At 43.9% G+C, this 19,600-nt stretch overlaps 1 protein-coding gene across 3 annotated transcripts in view; it reads right to left on the bottom strand.

Annotated features, from left to right (window-relative positions):
* Positions 1-19,600, bottom strand: part of LOC137145367 (transmembrane protein 178B) — a 228,043-nt gene that overhangs the window by 16,254 nt on the left and 192,189 nt on the right. For 2 of the 3 annotated variants that reach the window (XM_067536059.1, XM_067536058.1), the window contains exon 3: positions 11,723-11,860. In XM_067536059.1, coding sequence (XP_067392160.1) covers positions 11,723-11,860 — 138 coding nt within the window. Of the gene's footprint in view, positions 1-11,722; positions 11,861-17,231; positions 17,423-19,600 lie in introns of those variants that run through there. The other variant, XR_010917638.1, reaches the window with a different exon arrangement.

Here is a 19,600-nt window from a genome sequence, read left to right as displayed (position 1 = left end):
TGTGTGTGTTGGGGGGAAGTGTGTGTGTTCAGCACATTGTCTCTTTAAGCAGAGCACTCACCTGCCTGAATGCTTGTTCAGACTGCAGAAGCAGCACAGACAAGCTCCCAGTGCCCCCACCCCAGTTCAGCAGAGACCCGGTACACGGCCAGGGTGATGGGGACACCCCCACATCTCCCCTGCCCCCTCTGGCTCTGCACAGCAGACAGGAGGCTGCCAGACTGGTCCCGAGCAGTTTGGCCACGGGCAGCTCCAAGATGTGGAGAAGGGGTGGGAAGAGCACAAGCAGCTGTAGACAGCAGCAAAGTAGAGCAGCCAGGCATAGGGCTCCCTGTTCCCGCTTGGTGCAGCAGACAGGAGGCAGGCTCCCTATCCAGAGCAGCTTAGCCAGGGGGGCTTCATGGGAGTGGGGAGGAGGCGAGAGCAGCAGTGGAGCCGGGTGGCAGGAGGAGGGGCGCCCTGGTGTGTGATTAATGCATTAAAAAAAATAACGTGTTCATTTGTTTTGAATTAACCACCTACGTTAACTGCGATTAATTGACAGCCTTACCTGTTACACATACACATTCAGTCCCCTTTTTCTCTCCACAGAGAGTAGTTCCTGTCTTGCCAGCTCTACCCCTCCTTCTACTAGCCAGGCACTGCCTGTCTCTCTGTTTGTGGCTGAGGATGCTAAAACCCCAGTAAACTCAAGTTTTGTTTGACCATCTTCCTCTGGTCTTGAAATGCAAATGCCAGCAGCAGATCAAAGCCCTGGTGACATTATCAAGGAACACAGAACAACTACAGAACTTTTTAAAACCTCGCAGCTTGTCTTTCATGGCTGTTACTGGCATTACGTTCACACTGACACTCATTCGAATTAATAAATTCGAAGTAGGCGCTACGCCACTTGCAGAGGTGGTCTTATTAATTTGATTTTACAGGCTCCTTAATTCGAATTAACAGTGGCGCCAGTGTAAACGCGGGAGTAATTAATTTGAATTAAGGGACTTTAAATCGAACTAAGTCCCCAGTGTGAACCAGGCCCAAGACAATCCTTTGTGTTCCTATCAGAGCCTGCTCCACACATTTTGTCCAGCTTCAATTCACCTCCTGCTAGACCTCACAGTGGAGCTACTGTCCTCCCAGAAAAAGGGGGCTACATAGATTCTTTCCAGAGCCATCCAAAGGCCAGATTATTTGCTTGTGAGCAGCACAAAGCATTACCTGCTTTCTCATCCCCCCAGAGGGCTGAATGTGCTGCCTCCACATCTCTCCCGGTGCATGCTGGCCTGGGGAGTGAGCCGTTAGGAATCTCTCCAGTTATTCGATTTACTTTAAAAATAAACAAAATGAGAGCTATAAAAAAATGCCTTGTACTAAAAAATCAGGATGAACTGATTTAGCAATCTAATGTAGGCCAAGTTGAGGAAAGCAAGCCTATCCCAATCAGAAGTGAAGAACAATGGGTTGTTGTGATGGAGTGGGAATTTTCTGTAAATATTGTGAATAAACACTGTGTGTGCCTGAGTTTCCCCCATATGCTGCATTGCCACCTAGGAGGTGAACAAAGGGCTATTTACTCTTGGGCAGGCTACCAGACAGGTGTGACTAACGTCTCAAATTTGGGGCCCATGTCATTGGAGAGTCCATGTAGACAATGGAAAAGTCAAACACTGGGACATTTGCTGGGACACTAGCAACTAATGACCAGAGATGGCTCATCCTGCCATAGGAAGGCAGCCATGTTTGACCAGCTGAACAACAAAGGACTGAGGAGGGGCCAGGTGGCACTGGCCTGGGAACTTCAACAAAGAGGACATTGAGGGACAGAGCGGGTTGGGGTTCTGGGCTAAACTGAATGGACCATGCTGTAACTTTCTTTACTCTGTGCTAACCAAGTACTTTCTATGCCGTGTTCCAGTTGACTAAGAAACCCTTCTGTTTTGAGAATGCTGGGTGAATGTCCCTGCAGATGCTGTCAGAGGTGCATTGTTCCCTAAGATTGTACAAGTCTCCATCAGGGGTCTGCCTCCATGGGACTCGCTGAACAGAGGTCACCGTGTGAGGCAGGGGTGCTGAAGGACCAGGATCCAGCCTAAAGAGGCGGTGAAGCTGTGAGGCTTACCCTCAAGGAAGAGTGAGACCCTTAGGGGGTCTGGCTCACTGAAGGGGGTCCTCTCAGGGGCTGTTCCAAAGCTAGGGGTCATAGCACCGATTCTGTGGATCCGTGACAGTTGTATACACACACACACTCTTTCTCTCACATACATACACTGCTACTGTCAGATTTCTGTGCCACAAAAAAGCCAGTGTTCTTCTGTGATCAGATCCAAAGGTGCCATAACTACGTGTATTGGTCTTTTTTCTCTGGGGTGTGAGTGCATGTCTAGGAGCAGCAGCGATGAACTATAAAAGGAAAGCCTTTGAAGTCAACTGTTAATGTTTCCATGGCAATCAAATGCTATGGAGTTGACACTAAATTCTCCAGTTGCAGCTACCGATCCATCCCGTCTGTTAAAAACATTAAGTAAATACCGCTTGTGTTACAACTCTGGGGTTGGTCTGCATTCCACCGTTGCTTCAATCCCCTCCCAATTTCCACATGTAGACATAAACCCTTACGTTTTCACTTTAAAGAGCTGTGCCTGTTAGTAGCGGCATAAAGATTAGGCTACATTTCTAATTGTGATGAAGTGGAGACAGTCTTAATGTTTTCTTGGAATACTGCGTGTGTGCCTCAGTTTCCCCTATGTGTTACTCATGTATTTCGGTGATGGGACCAGGGTGTGTGATCGATTGCAGAGACCACTAGAGGGCAGGCGGGCCTTCCTCTAGCTGCACATACACAGACAATGGCCAGGACCCCTCTTCCCTTGAGCCAACAGGTTGCGGCAAGCAGAAACAAGGAGAGGTGACCACCTTGCCCGGGAAAGAGACAAAAGACTGGGGAGAGGCAAGGTGGCGTGTCTGAAGCTAGTGGCGGGAAGGGACAGCCCCTGTGGGGGTTCCCTGGGAGCAGAGCCCAAGAATGGGGCTCTGGAACTTCCCCAGATGGTCGTTGCTGTAACTTTCTGATTCATCTGCTAACAAAGTCTATTCTACGCTGTGTTCCTGAAAACTAATAAACCCTTCTGATTTCCACTCTGGCTGTGAATCGTTTCTGACTGCAAGGCCGGGTGAGGTGTGTAAGAACTCCCCAGGTGTCCCATCCCAGGGGGACTCATTGAAGGAAGCTCATGGCGGAACAGGAGTGTTGAACGCTGTGAGGTCAGATTCGGGAGGTGGCTGCACTGGTATGAGCGCCTTGAGGGAGACCCACTGCACTAGAGTCCTGTCTGGCTTCACCCCAAGTGGTTCCACAGCACTCTTCCTGTGGGACTCCGTCACACTGATGTACTGTGCAAATCATTTAGCGAACACCTCATGTTTCTGCCAGAAGGAGGACACACAGTCCCTTTAGGAGGTGCAGAGATGTGTGTTGTGATCCCTCCTTGAGGAGTATTCTTGTAGGAAGTTACAAAAGAGCATTACAGCGGAGGATAGCAAGTGATTTACAGAAGCTACCTCGGTGAAAGCAGTGTTTCACATTCATTTTTCAAAGTGCCTGCTTTTGAAACTGGGTGATATTATTTTTTAAAATGCAAAACCTGTGTGAAGCGCAACAGCAGGGCTGCAGAGTGAAGGACTCGGAAGTAAAAAAAAAATGTTCTGACTAATGTGCTACCTTAACTGTGTCCTTTGGGCATATGTATTATGACGCTGTCTTGTATCATCTTGTTACACAATCAACCTTAACATTTGCATTTCTTAACATTAAAACTGAGGGGGGAGAGGGCCGTGGGGAGGAGGACGTATAACTATTTAATTTCCTAGATTTTTATTTTCTCGGTGAAAAAAGGAACTAAAGAAATAAAATCCCCCGTTCCATAGCTGACAGGCACCAGTTGGCCAATGGGTGACTGGTGACTGCTAGTCTCTCAGGACAAATATGCATTTCCATACCTGGATATATATATATCCGCTAATCAGGACACAGATTAAAAAATGCTTCAGGTAACGTAAGAACCCTTGGCTAGCTCGCCAGTTCCATTTTTGTTTGCAGCTTAAAACAAGCTATGGCTTTAGATAATCTTTAAACAGCTTATACCAGTCCAAGACTTCAGATCAATTTAAGCTACTTATGCCACTTGAAGGCTTTAAATAATTTTAAAATGAAAAAGAGTAAAAAAAAAAACCAAACAAAATTAAGGGGGTAATAAAAGGGCAGGGGGGATGGTCTGTGGTTGGGGCAGCAGGCAAAGCCTCACTCCTCGGTTAACCAGTTTTGAAAGGCCTATGTACAAGACATGCAAATACAGAGTAGTTCTTTGTCCCCCTCTAGTGGCAAAACCACATAAAGGTGTTAATTATGTGAGGGTGGCATTACACATGAACGCACCCTCTGCCCATTTTTAAGTGAACATCTCCCAATGTCATGTACAAATTCAAATGAGCATGCTGAGCATGTAATTTGCAAATGCTCCCAACTTGGTCAAACCACAGCTATTATGTGCAAACCAAGGAAAGGCACTATTCCTCAGTGATGGCTACATTTATGCCCCTCTTCAATTTTTGTATTTCAGCCATTGGTTATGTAGTTCTATTTCAAAAGGTGTGGCCAGATTTATTTGTGTGTGAGTGTATGCATCTGCCATCACCCACAAATGGATGAACAGATTTTGTATAAGCTTTCCAAAATTATTCATCTTTGAGAAGAAAACAACCATGAGAAACTGGATTTCCAAACAAGAATGCTATGGAAAGTTATAGGCATGTAAAACAGAATCTCATAATGGAAAGTGTTTTCAACCTTCACTATAGCAACTGCTTCTGCTGTGACCTCTATAAGAGACACAACAAAAAGAATAAACATGGCCCAAGACCATTTTGCCATATAAAAAGTTACTAAAAAAAGAAATTGCACTAGCCCCTGCCATTCCAGCTGAACTCCATGGAGTTTCATCCTGTGTCTGTTTTTTTTTTTTTTCCTTCTTGCCTTCCCTTGTTAGCTGCTATCAAGGTACTTCATAACTGCCTTGGAGAGGTCAATCACAGAGCTTTGCCACATGCTTGTTTTACTAAATCCCCACATTTTGTTTGACAAATCAATCAGCAGTAAAATTATTATTTTTGTGAGATAGGAACCCATAGACAAGTGGAACAGAGGCCCTATTTTTCACCAGCATATACAAGCTAAAGGGTAGGTTAAATTCAGGATCCAAAGGACCCAACAGCAGGTAACCATCCATGGCTACGTAGACAGACACTGCAGTTGTCATTTAATTGCAGATATGCACCGCACGGCCATAGGGAGTACAATGCATAACCTTGGACACCTAGAAGACAAGCCTTTACTTGGTGAGCCAGAGGAGAATATGCATATGCGTGGCAAAGAGACAGACTGATACACACAACAGCTCTGATATATAACCTACCTAAACTGTTCGCACTGGTGTACTCTCTTTCTCTCCCCCACATACACAGGAATAAGTTTACCTGAGATTTCCATTTGCCACGTGATTTATTTCCCTCGGTGTCATCCTGCTCACTGATATCTTGGATTGCACCAGTGATTTTTTGGAAGCCACTTGGCACTATCGCACACTGGCATGCTACACACGGTTGTATTGCAGGGGAAATGCACTACTCAGATGTTGCTTTGGGCAAGAGAAGGGTTGTTTCCACTGTCCCCACCCTCTTCCCAGACTAGATGGCAGAAACAGATGTGAGTAGAATCTCATACACTTATACCTGGTTGGGTGTTTTCTTTAACAAACATCCTGCTTTATGTATCTGGAATAAAACACCAAATTGTGCTGGCAACCTGCATTCTGATCCTTTACTTTCTTTTTCTTCACACACACACATCCTCCTTGTCTGCTTATCACTACCATACTAGCAGAGAGTGGGTATCGATCACTGATGTGGGGAAGGGATATGTAAAGCATTTGTAACCCTGACCCATGTCAGCTGACTAGAGCCAGACAATAATGATTAGTCTCTTAGCAGCACTGCTATATGATGTCAGAAGAAAACTAAACCTGTGGTGAAGCTGGAGCCAGGGAAAGCTCCTGAAGCCCTCAGACTGGCAGATCACTGGGGGAAGGAGTTGAAGCACCTCCACGTGTTCCTAGAAGTAAGTACTAATACAGAGAAATTAGACAGGAAGAAATCCACACTGCTACATGGGGTAGGCCAATAAGCCCTGGAGACTGATAACAATTTCCAGTAGGAGCAAGAAGGTACTTCAAATTTGCTAGACAAGGTCATTCAAAAATGTCCTGAGGCCTGTGTTTCACCCAGGAATGGCACTTGACAAAGACAAGGAATAAGCTGCCAGGTGAGACCTCTGATCATTTTGTGACAGAATTGCATGCTAAAGCTAAATTGTGTGAACATGGAAATTTAGCAAGTGGAATAATTAGTCTATTTGCAAACGATAGACTGAATTATTGAAGGTAAAACTGATATCTGGCCCAAAGGAAGGTTATTGCAAGACGTAGATGTGACTTTTTAGTGAAAATTTGCAAAACAAGTGAAAATTGTGCTTCTCCAATGACAGTGTTAACAAACAATGAAAAAACAAAAGTGCTTCTCTCTCTAATTAGAGTGTATATTAAGGTATAAGGAGATAATAAAAGGGTAAACAAATGGCAAAGATCAGATTAGTTTGCAATAAAAGTGACTGTAATAACATGATGCAAAAGTGTCCATCACACAGGGTGCTATGTCATGCAATAAAAAACAACTATTTTGCAAAAGTGTGTTCGTTTTTGCAAAGAAATACAAAAGCAAAATACAATTATGAATGTACAGCTGAAGAACAGAGCTTTGATGAAGATCATGAAGTTGACAATAATAGAGTTCTTTTGTTGGGTCTTTTAATAAATGTACAAAGGAAAGTTCTGCAATAGATTGTTATTGACACTGGAACTAAATTAAGAAAGAAGTGAATTTCAAAATAGAGCTGAGTGCAATGTCATCAAACTGAGTGTGTGCACATGCACGCACACTATATATATATAGATAGATAGAGGATTTGCACATCTGTGTAAGAACTACAACTCAGCAGAGTTTGAAATAGTGGAAGAGGAAACCCCATGTATGCCTAGGGTAAAGAGTAGGCTGTAAATCCAGATGATTAAATGGGTGATTAGCTTGTCTACTGTCCATAGGGTGACCAGATAACAAATGTGAAAAACTGGGACAGGGTGGTGGTGGGGTAATAGGCACGTATATAAGACAAAGCCCTGGATATTGGGATTGTCCCTATAAAATCAGGACATCTGGTCATCCTAACTGTCCAGGGTACAAAATATATTCTTAATAACTTGATGCATTGCTGAGGGAACTGGAATGCATTGACAATGTAAGAGTTCACATTGATTTAGATCTCAAAAGTTTTGAGTAAGGCCATCAAACATGAGTGCTAACCTCTGAGAAATGATAAAGAGTTCATGTCTAGCTCCCTAAATTTTCAGGTTTTGATGCAAATCAAGTTTTTTGGCAGGTCTGAGTCAATATACAACGTGTAAAACTCCGTGCCTCTCATAATTCTTTGGTATATATATATATGTTTAAACAAATTTCCCTTGGGACAGTTCTCAACAGCCTGGTGTGTATGAAAGCATCAGGTGAAATCCTGGCCCCTCTGAAGTCCATGGGTGTTTTGCTGTTAATTTCAGAAGGGCCAGGATTTTTCCCATCATGCCCCACGTCTTTGAAGCTCTGTATGGGATGGAAGTAACAATTGATGATCTGTGGGTTTATGATAAAAAATGATCAATGCCACAACAAGAGATGGCATAATGTTCTGCAGCATGCCAAAGAAAAGTCTCTTAGATTGAACAGCATGAGGTGAGAAATGCTAAATACAAATTCCACAGTGCCCATCTGGGTATTTAGAAGTGTTAGAAGAGAGGCTAAAAAACCCCTATTATGACCAAGCAAATACTGCCATCAGAGATAAGGTATCCAAGTGTGAAATCAGCAATAAATACAGGAAACAGACTGCAAAATAACCCTGGAGGCCATGAGAGATTCTTGATCTCTGTTGGTATAGATACATGTGAACTAAACAGGAAAGATGACTTCTTATTAGTGAATCTTTTTAACTTGTTGCAAAACACACTGAATAACAATATAATAACACACTGTAAATCACCATCTACTTGCCATGGGATTCCAGATGAGCTAATAACAGATAATGGCCCACAATTCCCCAGTGACTCATTTCGGCAATTCTTTTGATTTATTAGGTCAAGCACACTATATCAAGTCCTTACTTTGCAAAATCACATGGGCTAGCAGAAAATTCAGTAAAAATAATAGACCCTCATTTAAAAAAAAAAAGAAAAGCAGCAGCAGCCCAGGCCAATTCCAGGTATGCATATTTGGCGTTGTTAGACTATCACAATACACCTCATAATGCTTCATGAAAATGATTAGTTTAGAGAATTTTGGTCAGGGGGACAAAATCCTTAGACAGCTAACAAGCCTCTTGAGCTAAAGACATTTAACCCTGAAGCAGTTACAAAAGAGCTGTGTGCCTGGAAATGAAAACAGAAGAAATATGACAAAGAATGCCTACAATTATCCCCACTGCAAGTGGAAGAGAAGGTTAGTTCTCAAACAGCCCCTGGCTGCCAACCTCCCAAGGTATGCTGTCATCTGCACAAAGGTCATATGTCATAACCATCTGAAGGTCACTTCTACAGGAGGAACAGAAGACAGCCATCAGGTCTGGGCTCTGGACAGCCAATGTGCCTTGGTCAGCTGGTAAGGGGAGACCAGCAGACAAGCTTTGGGGTCAGAAGCAAGCCAGGTCAGAATGCCAGGAAGTCAGGCTCAGACACCAAGTTGGTGGCAGCAGGCAGATAGGAGAGTCAGAGTCAAACCAGGTCAGGATACCAGGAAATCAGGGTCAGGCACCAGGTTACCAACAGCAATTGAATAGTGAAGTAAAGGACAAACCAGGGTCAGAAGCCAAAGTCTAGCATCTATCACAAGCAAGGTCTGGAGCAGAAGCAGGCAGTCTGTGTCATTGCTCAGACAGCTCCTCACGATGGCTTCCTGGTTTAAAAAACTTTAAATACTGGCATTGGCCAGTGGGTGGGCTGTGAGGGGCCGCCACTCAGACCCTGCTGGATGGTACTGCCTGCTGAGCCTAGCTTCACAGGGTCTGCTTGTGGGAATGTAGCCTAACCCCTCCAGTGGTGATGCAGCTGCATCAGTGGCTCAAAACCCACCTGGTCCCAGGTTTTAGCCCTGCAAGTTCTTATAACAGCTAAGTGAAACTATGGAGAACACCGACTCTCTGCTTTTGGAGGACAACCAGAAAGCTACCTGACAGTGCTCATGTGCTGACAGAATTAACACCTGCCCATCAAATCACTGTCAGTGGAAAAACACCAAGAGCAATAAATAGGCTCCAAGTTGCGGATTTATCTCAGGGGCTAACCTGGCCTCTGCAGAAGTATGTATGAGTAGTATGAGAACAAGGCTTGGTCTGCACTGCCGGGCGGGAGATACACAAGCTACGTACTATATCTCCCATCAACTTACTAATGTCCCCTTACCGCGACATCTCCACTGCGCTGCATCGACAGGAAACGCCCTTTTGTCAACGCAGTGTTACTCTTTTCAGGAGGGTGGATTTATTGTATCGGCCGGAGAGCACTTCCGGAACCGATTGTGCAGGTCTCCACTGCCCGCTCAGCTGATGCAGCTGCATCGACCTGTGGAGTTCGAAGCAGACCCAGAAGTGTAGACATACTCCAAGAAGAAACCATGTGATGAGAAAGCCAGAGGTTCAGAGATGGTAGTTACTGACAGATGTCTAATGTCCAGCTTAGATGTCTCTATTAGTCTATTATATTAATTGACTGTTTCAGATTGTGATTGTTTTTTGGGGGGTGATATTTCATTTGTATTTGACTTTTAAAAAATGAGGGAAGATGTAACAGTAGCCAGAAGAGTTAGTAGCTACTTATTTATGTCACATGACAGGGGAATAACCTTTTGTAACCCTGGCTTATGTCATGTGACTACAAATGAGCAGAAAAAAGTTCACTCTTACCAACACATCTATATTACAACCACCTCACTATGTTGACAGGATTTGTCAGATTTAATAAAACAGTCAATGCATCTTATTTCAGTTTGAATTTGCCTAGCTTCAATTTCCATCCACTAGATCTTGTTCTTTCTTTGTCCGCCAGGTTAAAGAACCTTCTAGTATAAGATATCTGCTCCTTGGTAATTCTAGTCCATGATCAAGTCACATCTTAATCTTTTGTTCCATAGGCTAAACAGTCTTATTTCTAGCCTTGTTTTCTGGACCTAAAATCATTCTTGTGGCTCTTCTCTGACCACCCTCCAATCTTTCAAAATCCGTTTAAAAGCATGGACACTGGAGCTGGATGCAGTATCCCAGCAATAGTCTCTCTAATGCTCTGTGTAAAGGTAACACTACCTCCCTACTCTGACTCAATATTCCCATTTATACATTGAAGAACCCTGTTAGTCCTTGTAGCCACAGCATTGCAGTGGAAGCTCTTATTCAGCTGGTTATCCACCTTGATCCCTAGATCCTTTTCAGAATCATTGCTTTTCCTCCTGTAAATATGACCCATATTCTTTATTCCTAGATGTATAACCTTGCATTTTGCTGTATTATAAGCTTGTTGTTTGAATGTCCTAAGTTTACCAAGCGATCCAGGTTGGTCTGCATAAGTGTTCTGTCCCCATAATTACTGATCACTGACCAATCTTTGTGTCATTTGCAAACTTTATCAGTCATTATTTGTTTTCTTCCAGATCACTAATACAATTATTAAACAGCATTGAGCGAAGAAATCATCCTTATGCCACCCACATAGAAACCGCCCCAGTCAGTGATAATTCTCCATTAACAACCCTGTTTTGAAATCTATCAGGGAGCCAGTTTTTAACCCATTTAATATTGTGCTATATTGATTTTGTATACTGTTACTTTTAAATCAGAATATCAAGGGGTACTAAGTCAAACGTCTTACAGATATCTGAGCATGTCACATCAACACAGTTACCTTGATCAGCCAAACTTGTAATCTCATAAAAAAATGATATCCAGTTAATTCAACAGACCTATTTTCCATAAAATTGCAAATACTGAATCCTCACACTGAACAATTTACAAGCATCCACAGGTTGAAATGTGTCTGCACAGAGCATTTGTTGAATACAAGTTTGTGTCGATAGGCATGGAGAGTGTTAATATTGTTGGTCTCACTATACCCAGAAGGGGAATGATTATTTGTGTCACTTCCAGCTTATCATTGCTAACGCACTTACCTCTGCCGACACCAGACATGCCTGTCTGTGCTCCTTACTCCTGTCTGCACCACAACATGACACAAGTGAGCAACAAGAAGCAAATCTGTTGAAATCGTCATCTCTTCATCAAAGAGCCACGTGGGGGAAAAAAGGGCTAAATCTGATAAATAAACTATTTACTGTGAATCATTCAGCCAGCTCTGCCTGCGGGGCTTGACTGATCTTATTTACACAAACACCACTGGCTTTAGCTGAGTTACTCCTCATTTACATCAGTGGAAGATTAGAATCAAATCAGACACCCTGGTATTTAAGACAACCTTGAAACCATATATAAGATGCAGAAAGGCAGAAGACATTTCTTTGAAAACAACACACTTACCTCCCATAAGGAAGAGAAGCCCTGCTACATACTGCATAAGGCCTCGATCCCAGCAGCACCCCAGCACCCCGATAATCCATCCAAAAAGGATGATGGCCACAGCCATGCCCATAAAGCCAGCCGTCATCCTGCGCAGGTCTGCAAAGTGAGAGAGAACAACAGGAAGCTTGTGAAATTGGACCAGTTATTATGGTTAGACCTTCATGAAAACGCTAACCCAAAACATCTGCCTCCTTTGGCACAGCCTTGTCAGTGGTTGGCCCAGGAGGATTTGTATCATGATGATGCAGAGGAAGGATGGTCCTGTGGTTAGCGAGCTAACTGGGGACTCGGGATTTCCTGTGTGACCCTGACCAAGTCACTGAAAGTATGTCTACTCTGCACGCCCCTGGTGGTGATGTGTAGGGTATGTATAACTACATGGCCCAGGCTGCGTCCACACTGCGGTTTGTAGCTACATGCATCAGTTTGAAACGCTCTGACAGGGGGAGGGCAGTGGGGAAAGTCTCCAGCAGTGGGGAACTGCTAGAACCTTTTCCCACTGTCTCCTTGCTACCTGGAGTCTTTCCTTGCCTCAGGGAAAGGCTTCAGCACCAGAGAACTGCCGGAACTTTCCCCTGGTGCCTCTCCGCTGCCCGAGTTCTCCCACTCCCCGCCGACTACTTTCCCTGTGATGGGGAAAGGCTCTGGTAGTAAGATACTACACTGCTAAAAAGAGCAGTGTAGATAGGGGAGGCTCTGCTTGGGCATGTAGAGAGCCACGTGGGATACCTATCCACAGGGTTCAAGTGTGTCTTACTTCGCCTTATCAGTGCCTCACCGGCCACACTGCTATTATACCCATGCTGGGGGCATGCAGAGTATGTACTCTACACACCGTCATAAGGAGTGCACACTGTAGACATATCCCTAGTCTCCCCAGGCCTCAGTTCCCCATCTGTAAAGTGGGGATAATAGCACTACTTTACCTCACAGGGGCGTTGCGAGGACAAATACATTAAAGACTGTGAGGTGTTCAGCTACCATGGTGATGAGGGCCATATAAGTACCTCAAATACAAAGAATCATGGCATGACACTTTCTTTCCCCTCTTGGCTTTAGATGGTGAACGTTTCAAATGACTTTTTGATGGGGAGGTGTTTGGGTGCTGCAGTCAGGATTGAGGAGCAGTGGCAGAGCTGAGGGAGGGCAGGTATCTGGGAATAAAGCATCTGGACACTGCAGGTTAGAACTGAGGCGCCTCAGCACAACTGTGCATGTCCCACGCCTGCACAGTACCTGCCAGCATTATGGCTTGCTTTAGCAAATGACACAACACTCCTGAGCATTTTATATGAGGAAAATATAGTGGAAGAAAAACATTCAAATTAAAGTGTTCCCATGTCCCACAGCAGGATTCATCAGAAAGGGAGGGATAGTTGCACTACTATCTCCTGCTTGTACACAGGAGAAAATCAAACATTTTCACAGCTATTTCCAATGTGAAATGCAGAGCAGTAGAGTCCACATGGCTACTGAAACGGCAGAGATTGCTGGAGTCAGTGAGCTCCTTGACGCATGCAGATCGGATACCCAGAGTGGGGGCACTTTCAACATTTGACTATTTTCAGCTACACACAGGCGCGGGCGGGCGTGTACACATAGGCACTCACACGCTGCCATGCTCACCACACAGAGGAAAAATTCCACCCAAGTCAGCACCACAAACACATTCCCTCCCACTTCAAGCAAATTTTACTTGCAGAAGATTTTTCTTCTTCTTTCAAATAACAGAATGCATGTGGGAGGAAGGGACGCAAGAGGGGGATTTGAAAACAGTGAATCAGCCATTGGGTTAATGACAGCTTTTCTCCTGGGTGGGGTGAGGGGAAACCTGGCCCAGCAATAGTGGGTCCCACAGACCAGCTCCAATTCTCTGTTTCTCTTTGCCACAATGGATAACAAGGACAACTAATGCCGTGGGCCTAGGCTTCTCACACATCCTGGGATCTGGCAGGTGCTGGCAAGCCCTCCCATTAAGCTTATCAGGAAGAACTACAAATTAAAGATAAACTTCCATGTTGTTCCAAACCAGTTTGGTTTCTGTCCTGTCGTACCCCCTCCCCCAGAGGGGCACCACTTGCAAATGGCAATGATGGGAAAGGTGGTTTCATAAACAGCCTTTGCCTGTCTGACAATACCTCCCTGGCTCTCTTTACCTGTCAGAGCTTCCAGGATGTCAGTGTTAAAAACAAGTCTATTCAAAGTGATTCTGCTGTTGGACAGTACTTAATGTATATAATGTAGTGCATCACTGAATCAGCACCCTCTGGCTATTTAGAAAAGAGGAGGTGAGAGAATGGAAGTCTGTCTCCCTTAGGCACAGACCTGTAGGAGCGGTATTATTACTAGTACTGTTTTGTCTAAATGCTACTCAACAAGGAAAGAAGGTTTGGGAATCAATTTTGCTTTGCATCCTAACGGCCTCATTAATCTCCCCTGGTTGTGGGCATGGGAGGTCTCTCATGTCAACAAACAGGACACAGAAGCAAGGTGATGGAATTTTGCCCAAACATGGTTATCTTTGGCAATTTTTCTTGTGTAAAGTTATCTTCAAAAAGTAAACTAAACTGTGTTTGTTCCCTTCCTTATGGTGTTTAAAGACGTCCTGAAAAATTCTGATTTTTTAGAAGTTTTTTGTTTGTTTTTTACACTTTAAAATTCAGGCCTTGTCCCACCCTAGTTTTTCTTGGAAGACCCTCAGGATGACTAGAGAACTAATAGGATTGTGATGTCTCAGGAGAGTGAAACCTAATCAACCAAAGGTGCGTTTACACTAGAGAAATGCATAGCTGAAACTTGTGCCAGTGTGACTGAACCACTGCAAGCTGCAATAGCGTAGCGTGTGTCCCATGCTAGCCATGTTCTTTCAGGTTCGCTGCTTCCCCACGTCCACATATGGCATGTCGTGCATGGCATTATGAGTACGCCTCCCAGTTCCTGACACTGCCGCAGGTGCACAGATTGTAGCACTCTCATGAATCCATTTTTACAGTATAATCAATGTCATGTTATTATATGCTACATATGATAATACTTAAAGCTAATTACATCTTTTAGGATTGTGGTTATATGCTGTCATTAAATTGGTTATTACTGTGTTTATTTGGTAAGTACTATAATGTATAATCCAGCTTCAAATTCATCAGCTGTTTGGCTGCTAGTCTCAATGGCTCACTAGAGCACAGGTTCTCAACATGGGAGTCAGGACCACTCTCCCTTTCTTCAGGCTTGAGGAGAGGGAAGCCTTGACGTCATTTTTCTGTTGTTAATATAAAGGGCTATGATATGGAAAGGCATGAGAATCACCTTGTTTAGTCCAATGATTGTTTAATGTTAGTTCTGTCCCTGCTGAGGATCTATATATGCATCCCTGGGGATTATGCCTTCACTCTGTGAAGGGATGGCAGAGATTGGTCAAGCCCTTGCTCCTTGGTTCCTGACAAACTAGTGGCTGAGAATTTAAATTACAACCTACCCTGGTGGAGGTGCTGCTCCAGAAAACAAATGCATTTCTCTTTCCTTTTTTGTGCAGTTTTGTTGAAAGCTTCGATAATGAAGTTTTTTGTTTCTAAACGCACAAGTGGTTTATTTCTTACTGGGGCACTTATTTCCTAGGCTTGTTCCCTGGTGGGATTTTTTGTTTGTTTGTTTTTCTTAAAGTCCCAGCTCCTTGAGTCATTTGATTACATGATAATCTCAGCTTTCTTTTTTCCTTTCTTTCTTTCTTTTTCTGTAAGTTTCTAGCCATCATGATTGTGGAGAAAAGCTTTAAAATATGAACCTAAAGGCTCAAAAACCAGAAGGAAAATAAAAAAGCACCCAACATTTATTATTTTTTAAAATCTCATGATTTTGGGGGCAGCTGACTCATGATTTTTTAAACAAAAATATTTGAGGTTTGTAATATTGCATATATATATATATATATATATATATATATATATATATATATATATAAACCTAGCATTTAACACAAAAGTGGTGTAATGGTGATTATGAATCCCACCCGAGCATCTGTGATTGACTGGGCTAGCTGTGGCTGCAGTAGCTAGCCCATCCTGACTTCAGATCAGAGATTTTACTGAACTAAAATAATATCGGGTGGGGGGCTTTGCTCTCTGCTGGAGCCAGGGGAAGGGAGCACTGATCTCTGCTCCATCTGGCTCCAGCAGGGACCCCAGTGCCTATGGACCCGGGTGGAGTGCTTTTGCCATGCTCCTTGCTACAGCAGTGGGCAAGGAGCGCTGATCTCCCATCCCCTTGGCTGCAGCAAGGAGCCTGCACTGGTCATGTAGCCCCACAGCAACACACTCTGCCTAGGTCCTTAGGCAGCGACTCCCTTCTGCAGTCGGTGGGAGGGGAACAGCGAGCCACTTTGAAAGAGCCTGGCCCATGGGTTGGGAACCACTGCATTAGGAGATACGTGTCCAGGTTATGACTGAATGTATGCAGGCTTTTTTAACAAGAAGCTTGTGTATGAAGGTTTTTTTTTAATCCAGAAACTGAGGGCCAGCATCTATGTGGGCTGCTGTCTGTGAAACACTAGATCTCCTCAAGGACAGGCGGCATTCTGGGAAACTGTTCAGCAGCAACAGGGAGCTTTATTAGGAAAGGGAATTGAGCTAATATAGGAATGTAAAGCCTGAGGCTGTGTCTTTATGTTTATTTCCTGTGTAAGTTGTGTGTGTTTGCTTTCCTGCCTATTTCATCTTTGAATCTAGGATTTTTCTATTGAATAAACATTTTGTTTATGTTAACCCCAAGAAGGTCTCTGAGGTGCAAACTGCGTGGAGTGTATATCCCAAGGTGAACTGACAACTGGGGGAAGGTTTCATGCCTTCAGGGGTGACGAAGCAGAAGGCAAAAGTTCCAGTGTCCGGTAGTTAAGGACTTGGGGTGAATAGATTTGGGGAGACCTTGGATTGAAGGAGGTTGTTGGGGCCACTACAAGGAGTAACTAGGCTGGTGGTAGACCTTTGTGCTGCGGGCTGGCTACTGATGTCAGAGCTCTGTGCACAGCAGCATAGCATTAAGGCACCCAAAGTTACATTCAGGGGGTGACAGAACCCCTTGCTGGTCTGGCTGATCCCCAAAACATCACAGCCAGGCACAGTGTTGCTGGTGTGTATGGCAGGCAGCAATGCCAACAGCACACTGGGCACAAGGAAGGTGAGGAGGGGCAGGGAAGGCCATCATGCGTGATGTTGGTGTGGGCTGTCCACGAGAGCCCGAAACCTCAGGTTTAATAGTGTGGAAAAGAAGGGATGGAATAGCCTCAAGTCTCAGGCATGAAGCTGAGATGAGAGGGTTGAGAGCTATCGACCTCATGCACAATGCTGGGAAGAGAGATCGAAAAAATCTCACAAGATTCCATGCGATTCCTAACAGCACTACAGGCCTCAGCTGGGGAATGTTTACTCTACAGGTTTCCTGGGCGTAATGAGAAACAAAAGAGAAGCTGATGCAGATTTATTTTTTCCAACTAGCATGCAGTAGAATCTTCTTGCTGTGAGTTTGCAAACGCCCCTCCCTCTGCTTTCTCCATAACATCTGTCCATCTGTGGCTGTTATGCTGCTCTGGTTTGAGCATCATAGTGTGGAGGTAGTGTCACACCCCAGTAACCACAAATGGGACGTGTTTTGAATCAGTGTTGTTACCTGAAAAAATCAGAGTGCCTTTTTGACCAGTGATGTTTCATTCTCTTCTTTGAAACCACAAGTTGTCTTTCTAAAATAAGGGCTCAGTCCTTCCTCCCGTTGATACCTATTTGCCTCCCTATCATCATAGGAGATGAATACCTCACAAACATTAGACATTTTTTCCTTGCAGCATCTCTGTAAGGAAGGAAAATATGAGCTTTGTTTTCAAGATGGGAAACCAAGACAGAGAGATTAAGAGTCTTGCCCAAGATCACATAGGAAGCTTGTGGCAGAGCCAGGAAGTGAACCTAGATCACCTGAGTCTTAGGTGAGTGCTTTAATCACAAGAGCATCCTACTAACTTCAGGAGTTCAGAATTGCGCTCAGTGTTTGCTATCAAATCAACAAGAAGGGTAAAGCTGCTGTAAGGAATGTGCCAGATATTCTGTGCTGCACTGTCTACCCTCTTTCCCCTCCCCGCACTTCAATGGAACTATGCTCATTTACACCAACTGAATATCTGGCCCACAGAACTCTAAACTACAAACTTCTGCTAAGGGAATAAGCCACAGAGGATAGTCCTTCCTCTTTCCTCGACGCCAGAACACATTGCTAGCAAGATAGAAAGCTGGAGATGCGTGAAACAGCAATTTTCATACTGCCCTCAGATTTAGAACCATCACCAGCAGAACCCAATCACACTGGGTAACTGAGCATTACTGGAGGTAATTTTAACTGTGTGTTTTGTGGCTTGCTCATCTCACAGCTTAAATGCTGGTTTGGGGTTTTCCATTCTGTGAACAGCAAGATAATGGAAGAAACACTTCCAGTCTGCCTGAAACACGGCCAAAATGCATTCACCTCTGAGTTTCTTTTTTGCACAATTGCTGCTCTTAGAGTCTCATTTTGCAATGTAAGGGTTTCTACTTAGCAACAGTAACAAGAAAAACCCATTTTAATATAAATAATAATAGTTTACATTTATATACAGCATCTTTACCACAAAGTGGTTCAGAAATGTATACTCAAACCCACTGAAATGCAGCCACTTCTGGAAGGGAGAGAGTAGCCAGGCAGATAACACGGGCAAAATGGAAAATGTTTGCACAGAAGGATTTAGAGGAACTCTTACTTTTACAAAAAGTTTTATGGGATCTGTAATGGCAATGCACAGACGACAGGACCACATTTTCTTAAGGTTTCACCTGCAAAACACAAAGGTCTTGTCTAGACTAGAGTTTTGTCATGTTGTAACATGTGTTATGTGTTTGGGCATTAACACATGTTAACTAATGTAGACACTTCACAAACATTTGTTCCTGGTTGTGGTTCATGCTACTCAGTCTGAGCCCTGTCAGATATGGTGGGGTGGGCTTATTATAATGGAAATTCTAACAAGTTTTTAATTTGTGCCCTGGGGAATTGTCTGTCTGTCTGCCAAGGTGCTTACACCAGAGCACCTGAGCATTTCCACAACTATTTAAAAATAGAAATGACAATAATTTCTCTTCCTCTCTTCCTTTCCATCTTGCAGGACGAACAGCTTGATTAGTTTATAAGGTTCTTTTGTTTGGGGTTTTATGTGTATGTATAAATCTGCAAAGATCTTATGAAAGAAAAGAAATCAAAGAGACAAATTTTGCATTTAGTTCTGAATGTGCTGAGTCTCCTGGTCATTATTTCTCGTGGCAGTGAGTTCCATAGTCTAAGTCAAGCTTCCATGAAAGTTCTGCCTTCTGCGCTCTTTGAGCCTCATTATTTTGGCTGACAGTTTCATTTTTCCTGTGGAATATAGCAACTGTGTGAGGTCATGGAGGGAGCAATCTCTCATGCACCCAAGGCCAATCCCAAGGAAGAATCTGAACTTCAGAAAAGAGCCAATGAACTGGACTTTGTATTCAGTGGGGAACTAGTTCAGAAATGGGAGCACCAGGGAGCCATGTTCATGATGATCTGTGTGATTAACAGATGGGCTACTGCATTTTCTATCAGATGGAGCTTTTTCAGGTGATGTGGCTTCATTCCTAGATATGAATTGCAATAATCAAGCCTGGATGTCACAAGTGCATGGATCACTGTGGGTGTTCAGGTCTGTGTCTCTTAGGATAGGGTTTAGTCGTCTGGTTAGGTGCAAATATAAGTCCCCGTTTTTTTCCCTCAGCAGGCTATTTGTGCATCCCATAGCATTAAGGCGTC

This window comes from Emydura macquarii, unplaced genomic scaffold (genome assembly GCF_026122565.2).
Source record: "Emydura macquarii macquarii isolate MOO-44397 ecotype Brisbane River unplaced genomic scaffold, CSIRO-AGI_Emac_v2 contig_3530, whole genome shotgun sequence".
In the NCBI taxonomy this organism is placed as follows: domain Eukaryota; kingdom Metazoa; phylum Chordata; order Testudines; family Chelidae; genus Emydura; species Emydura macquarii.
Note: the sequence above shows the minus strand (reverse complement) of the source record. Positions and strands in the feature narration are given on the sequence as shown.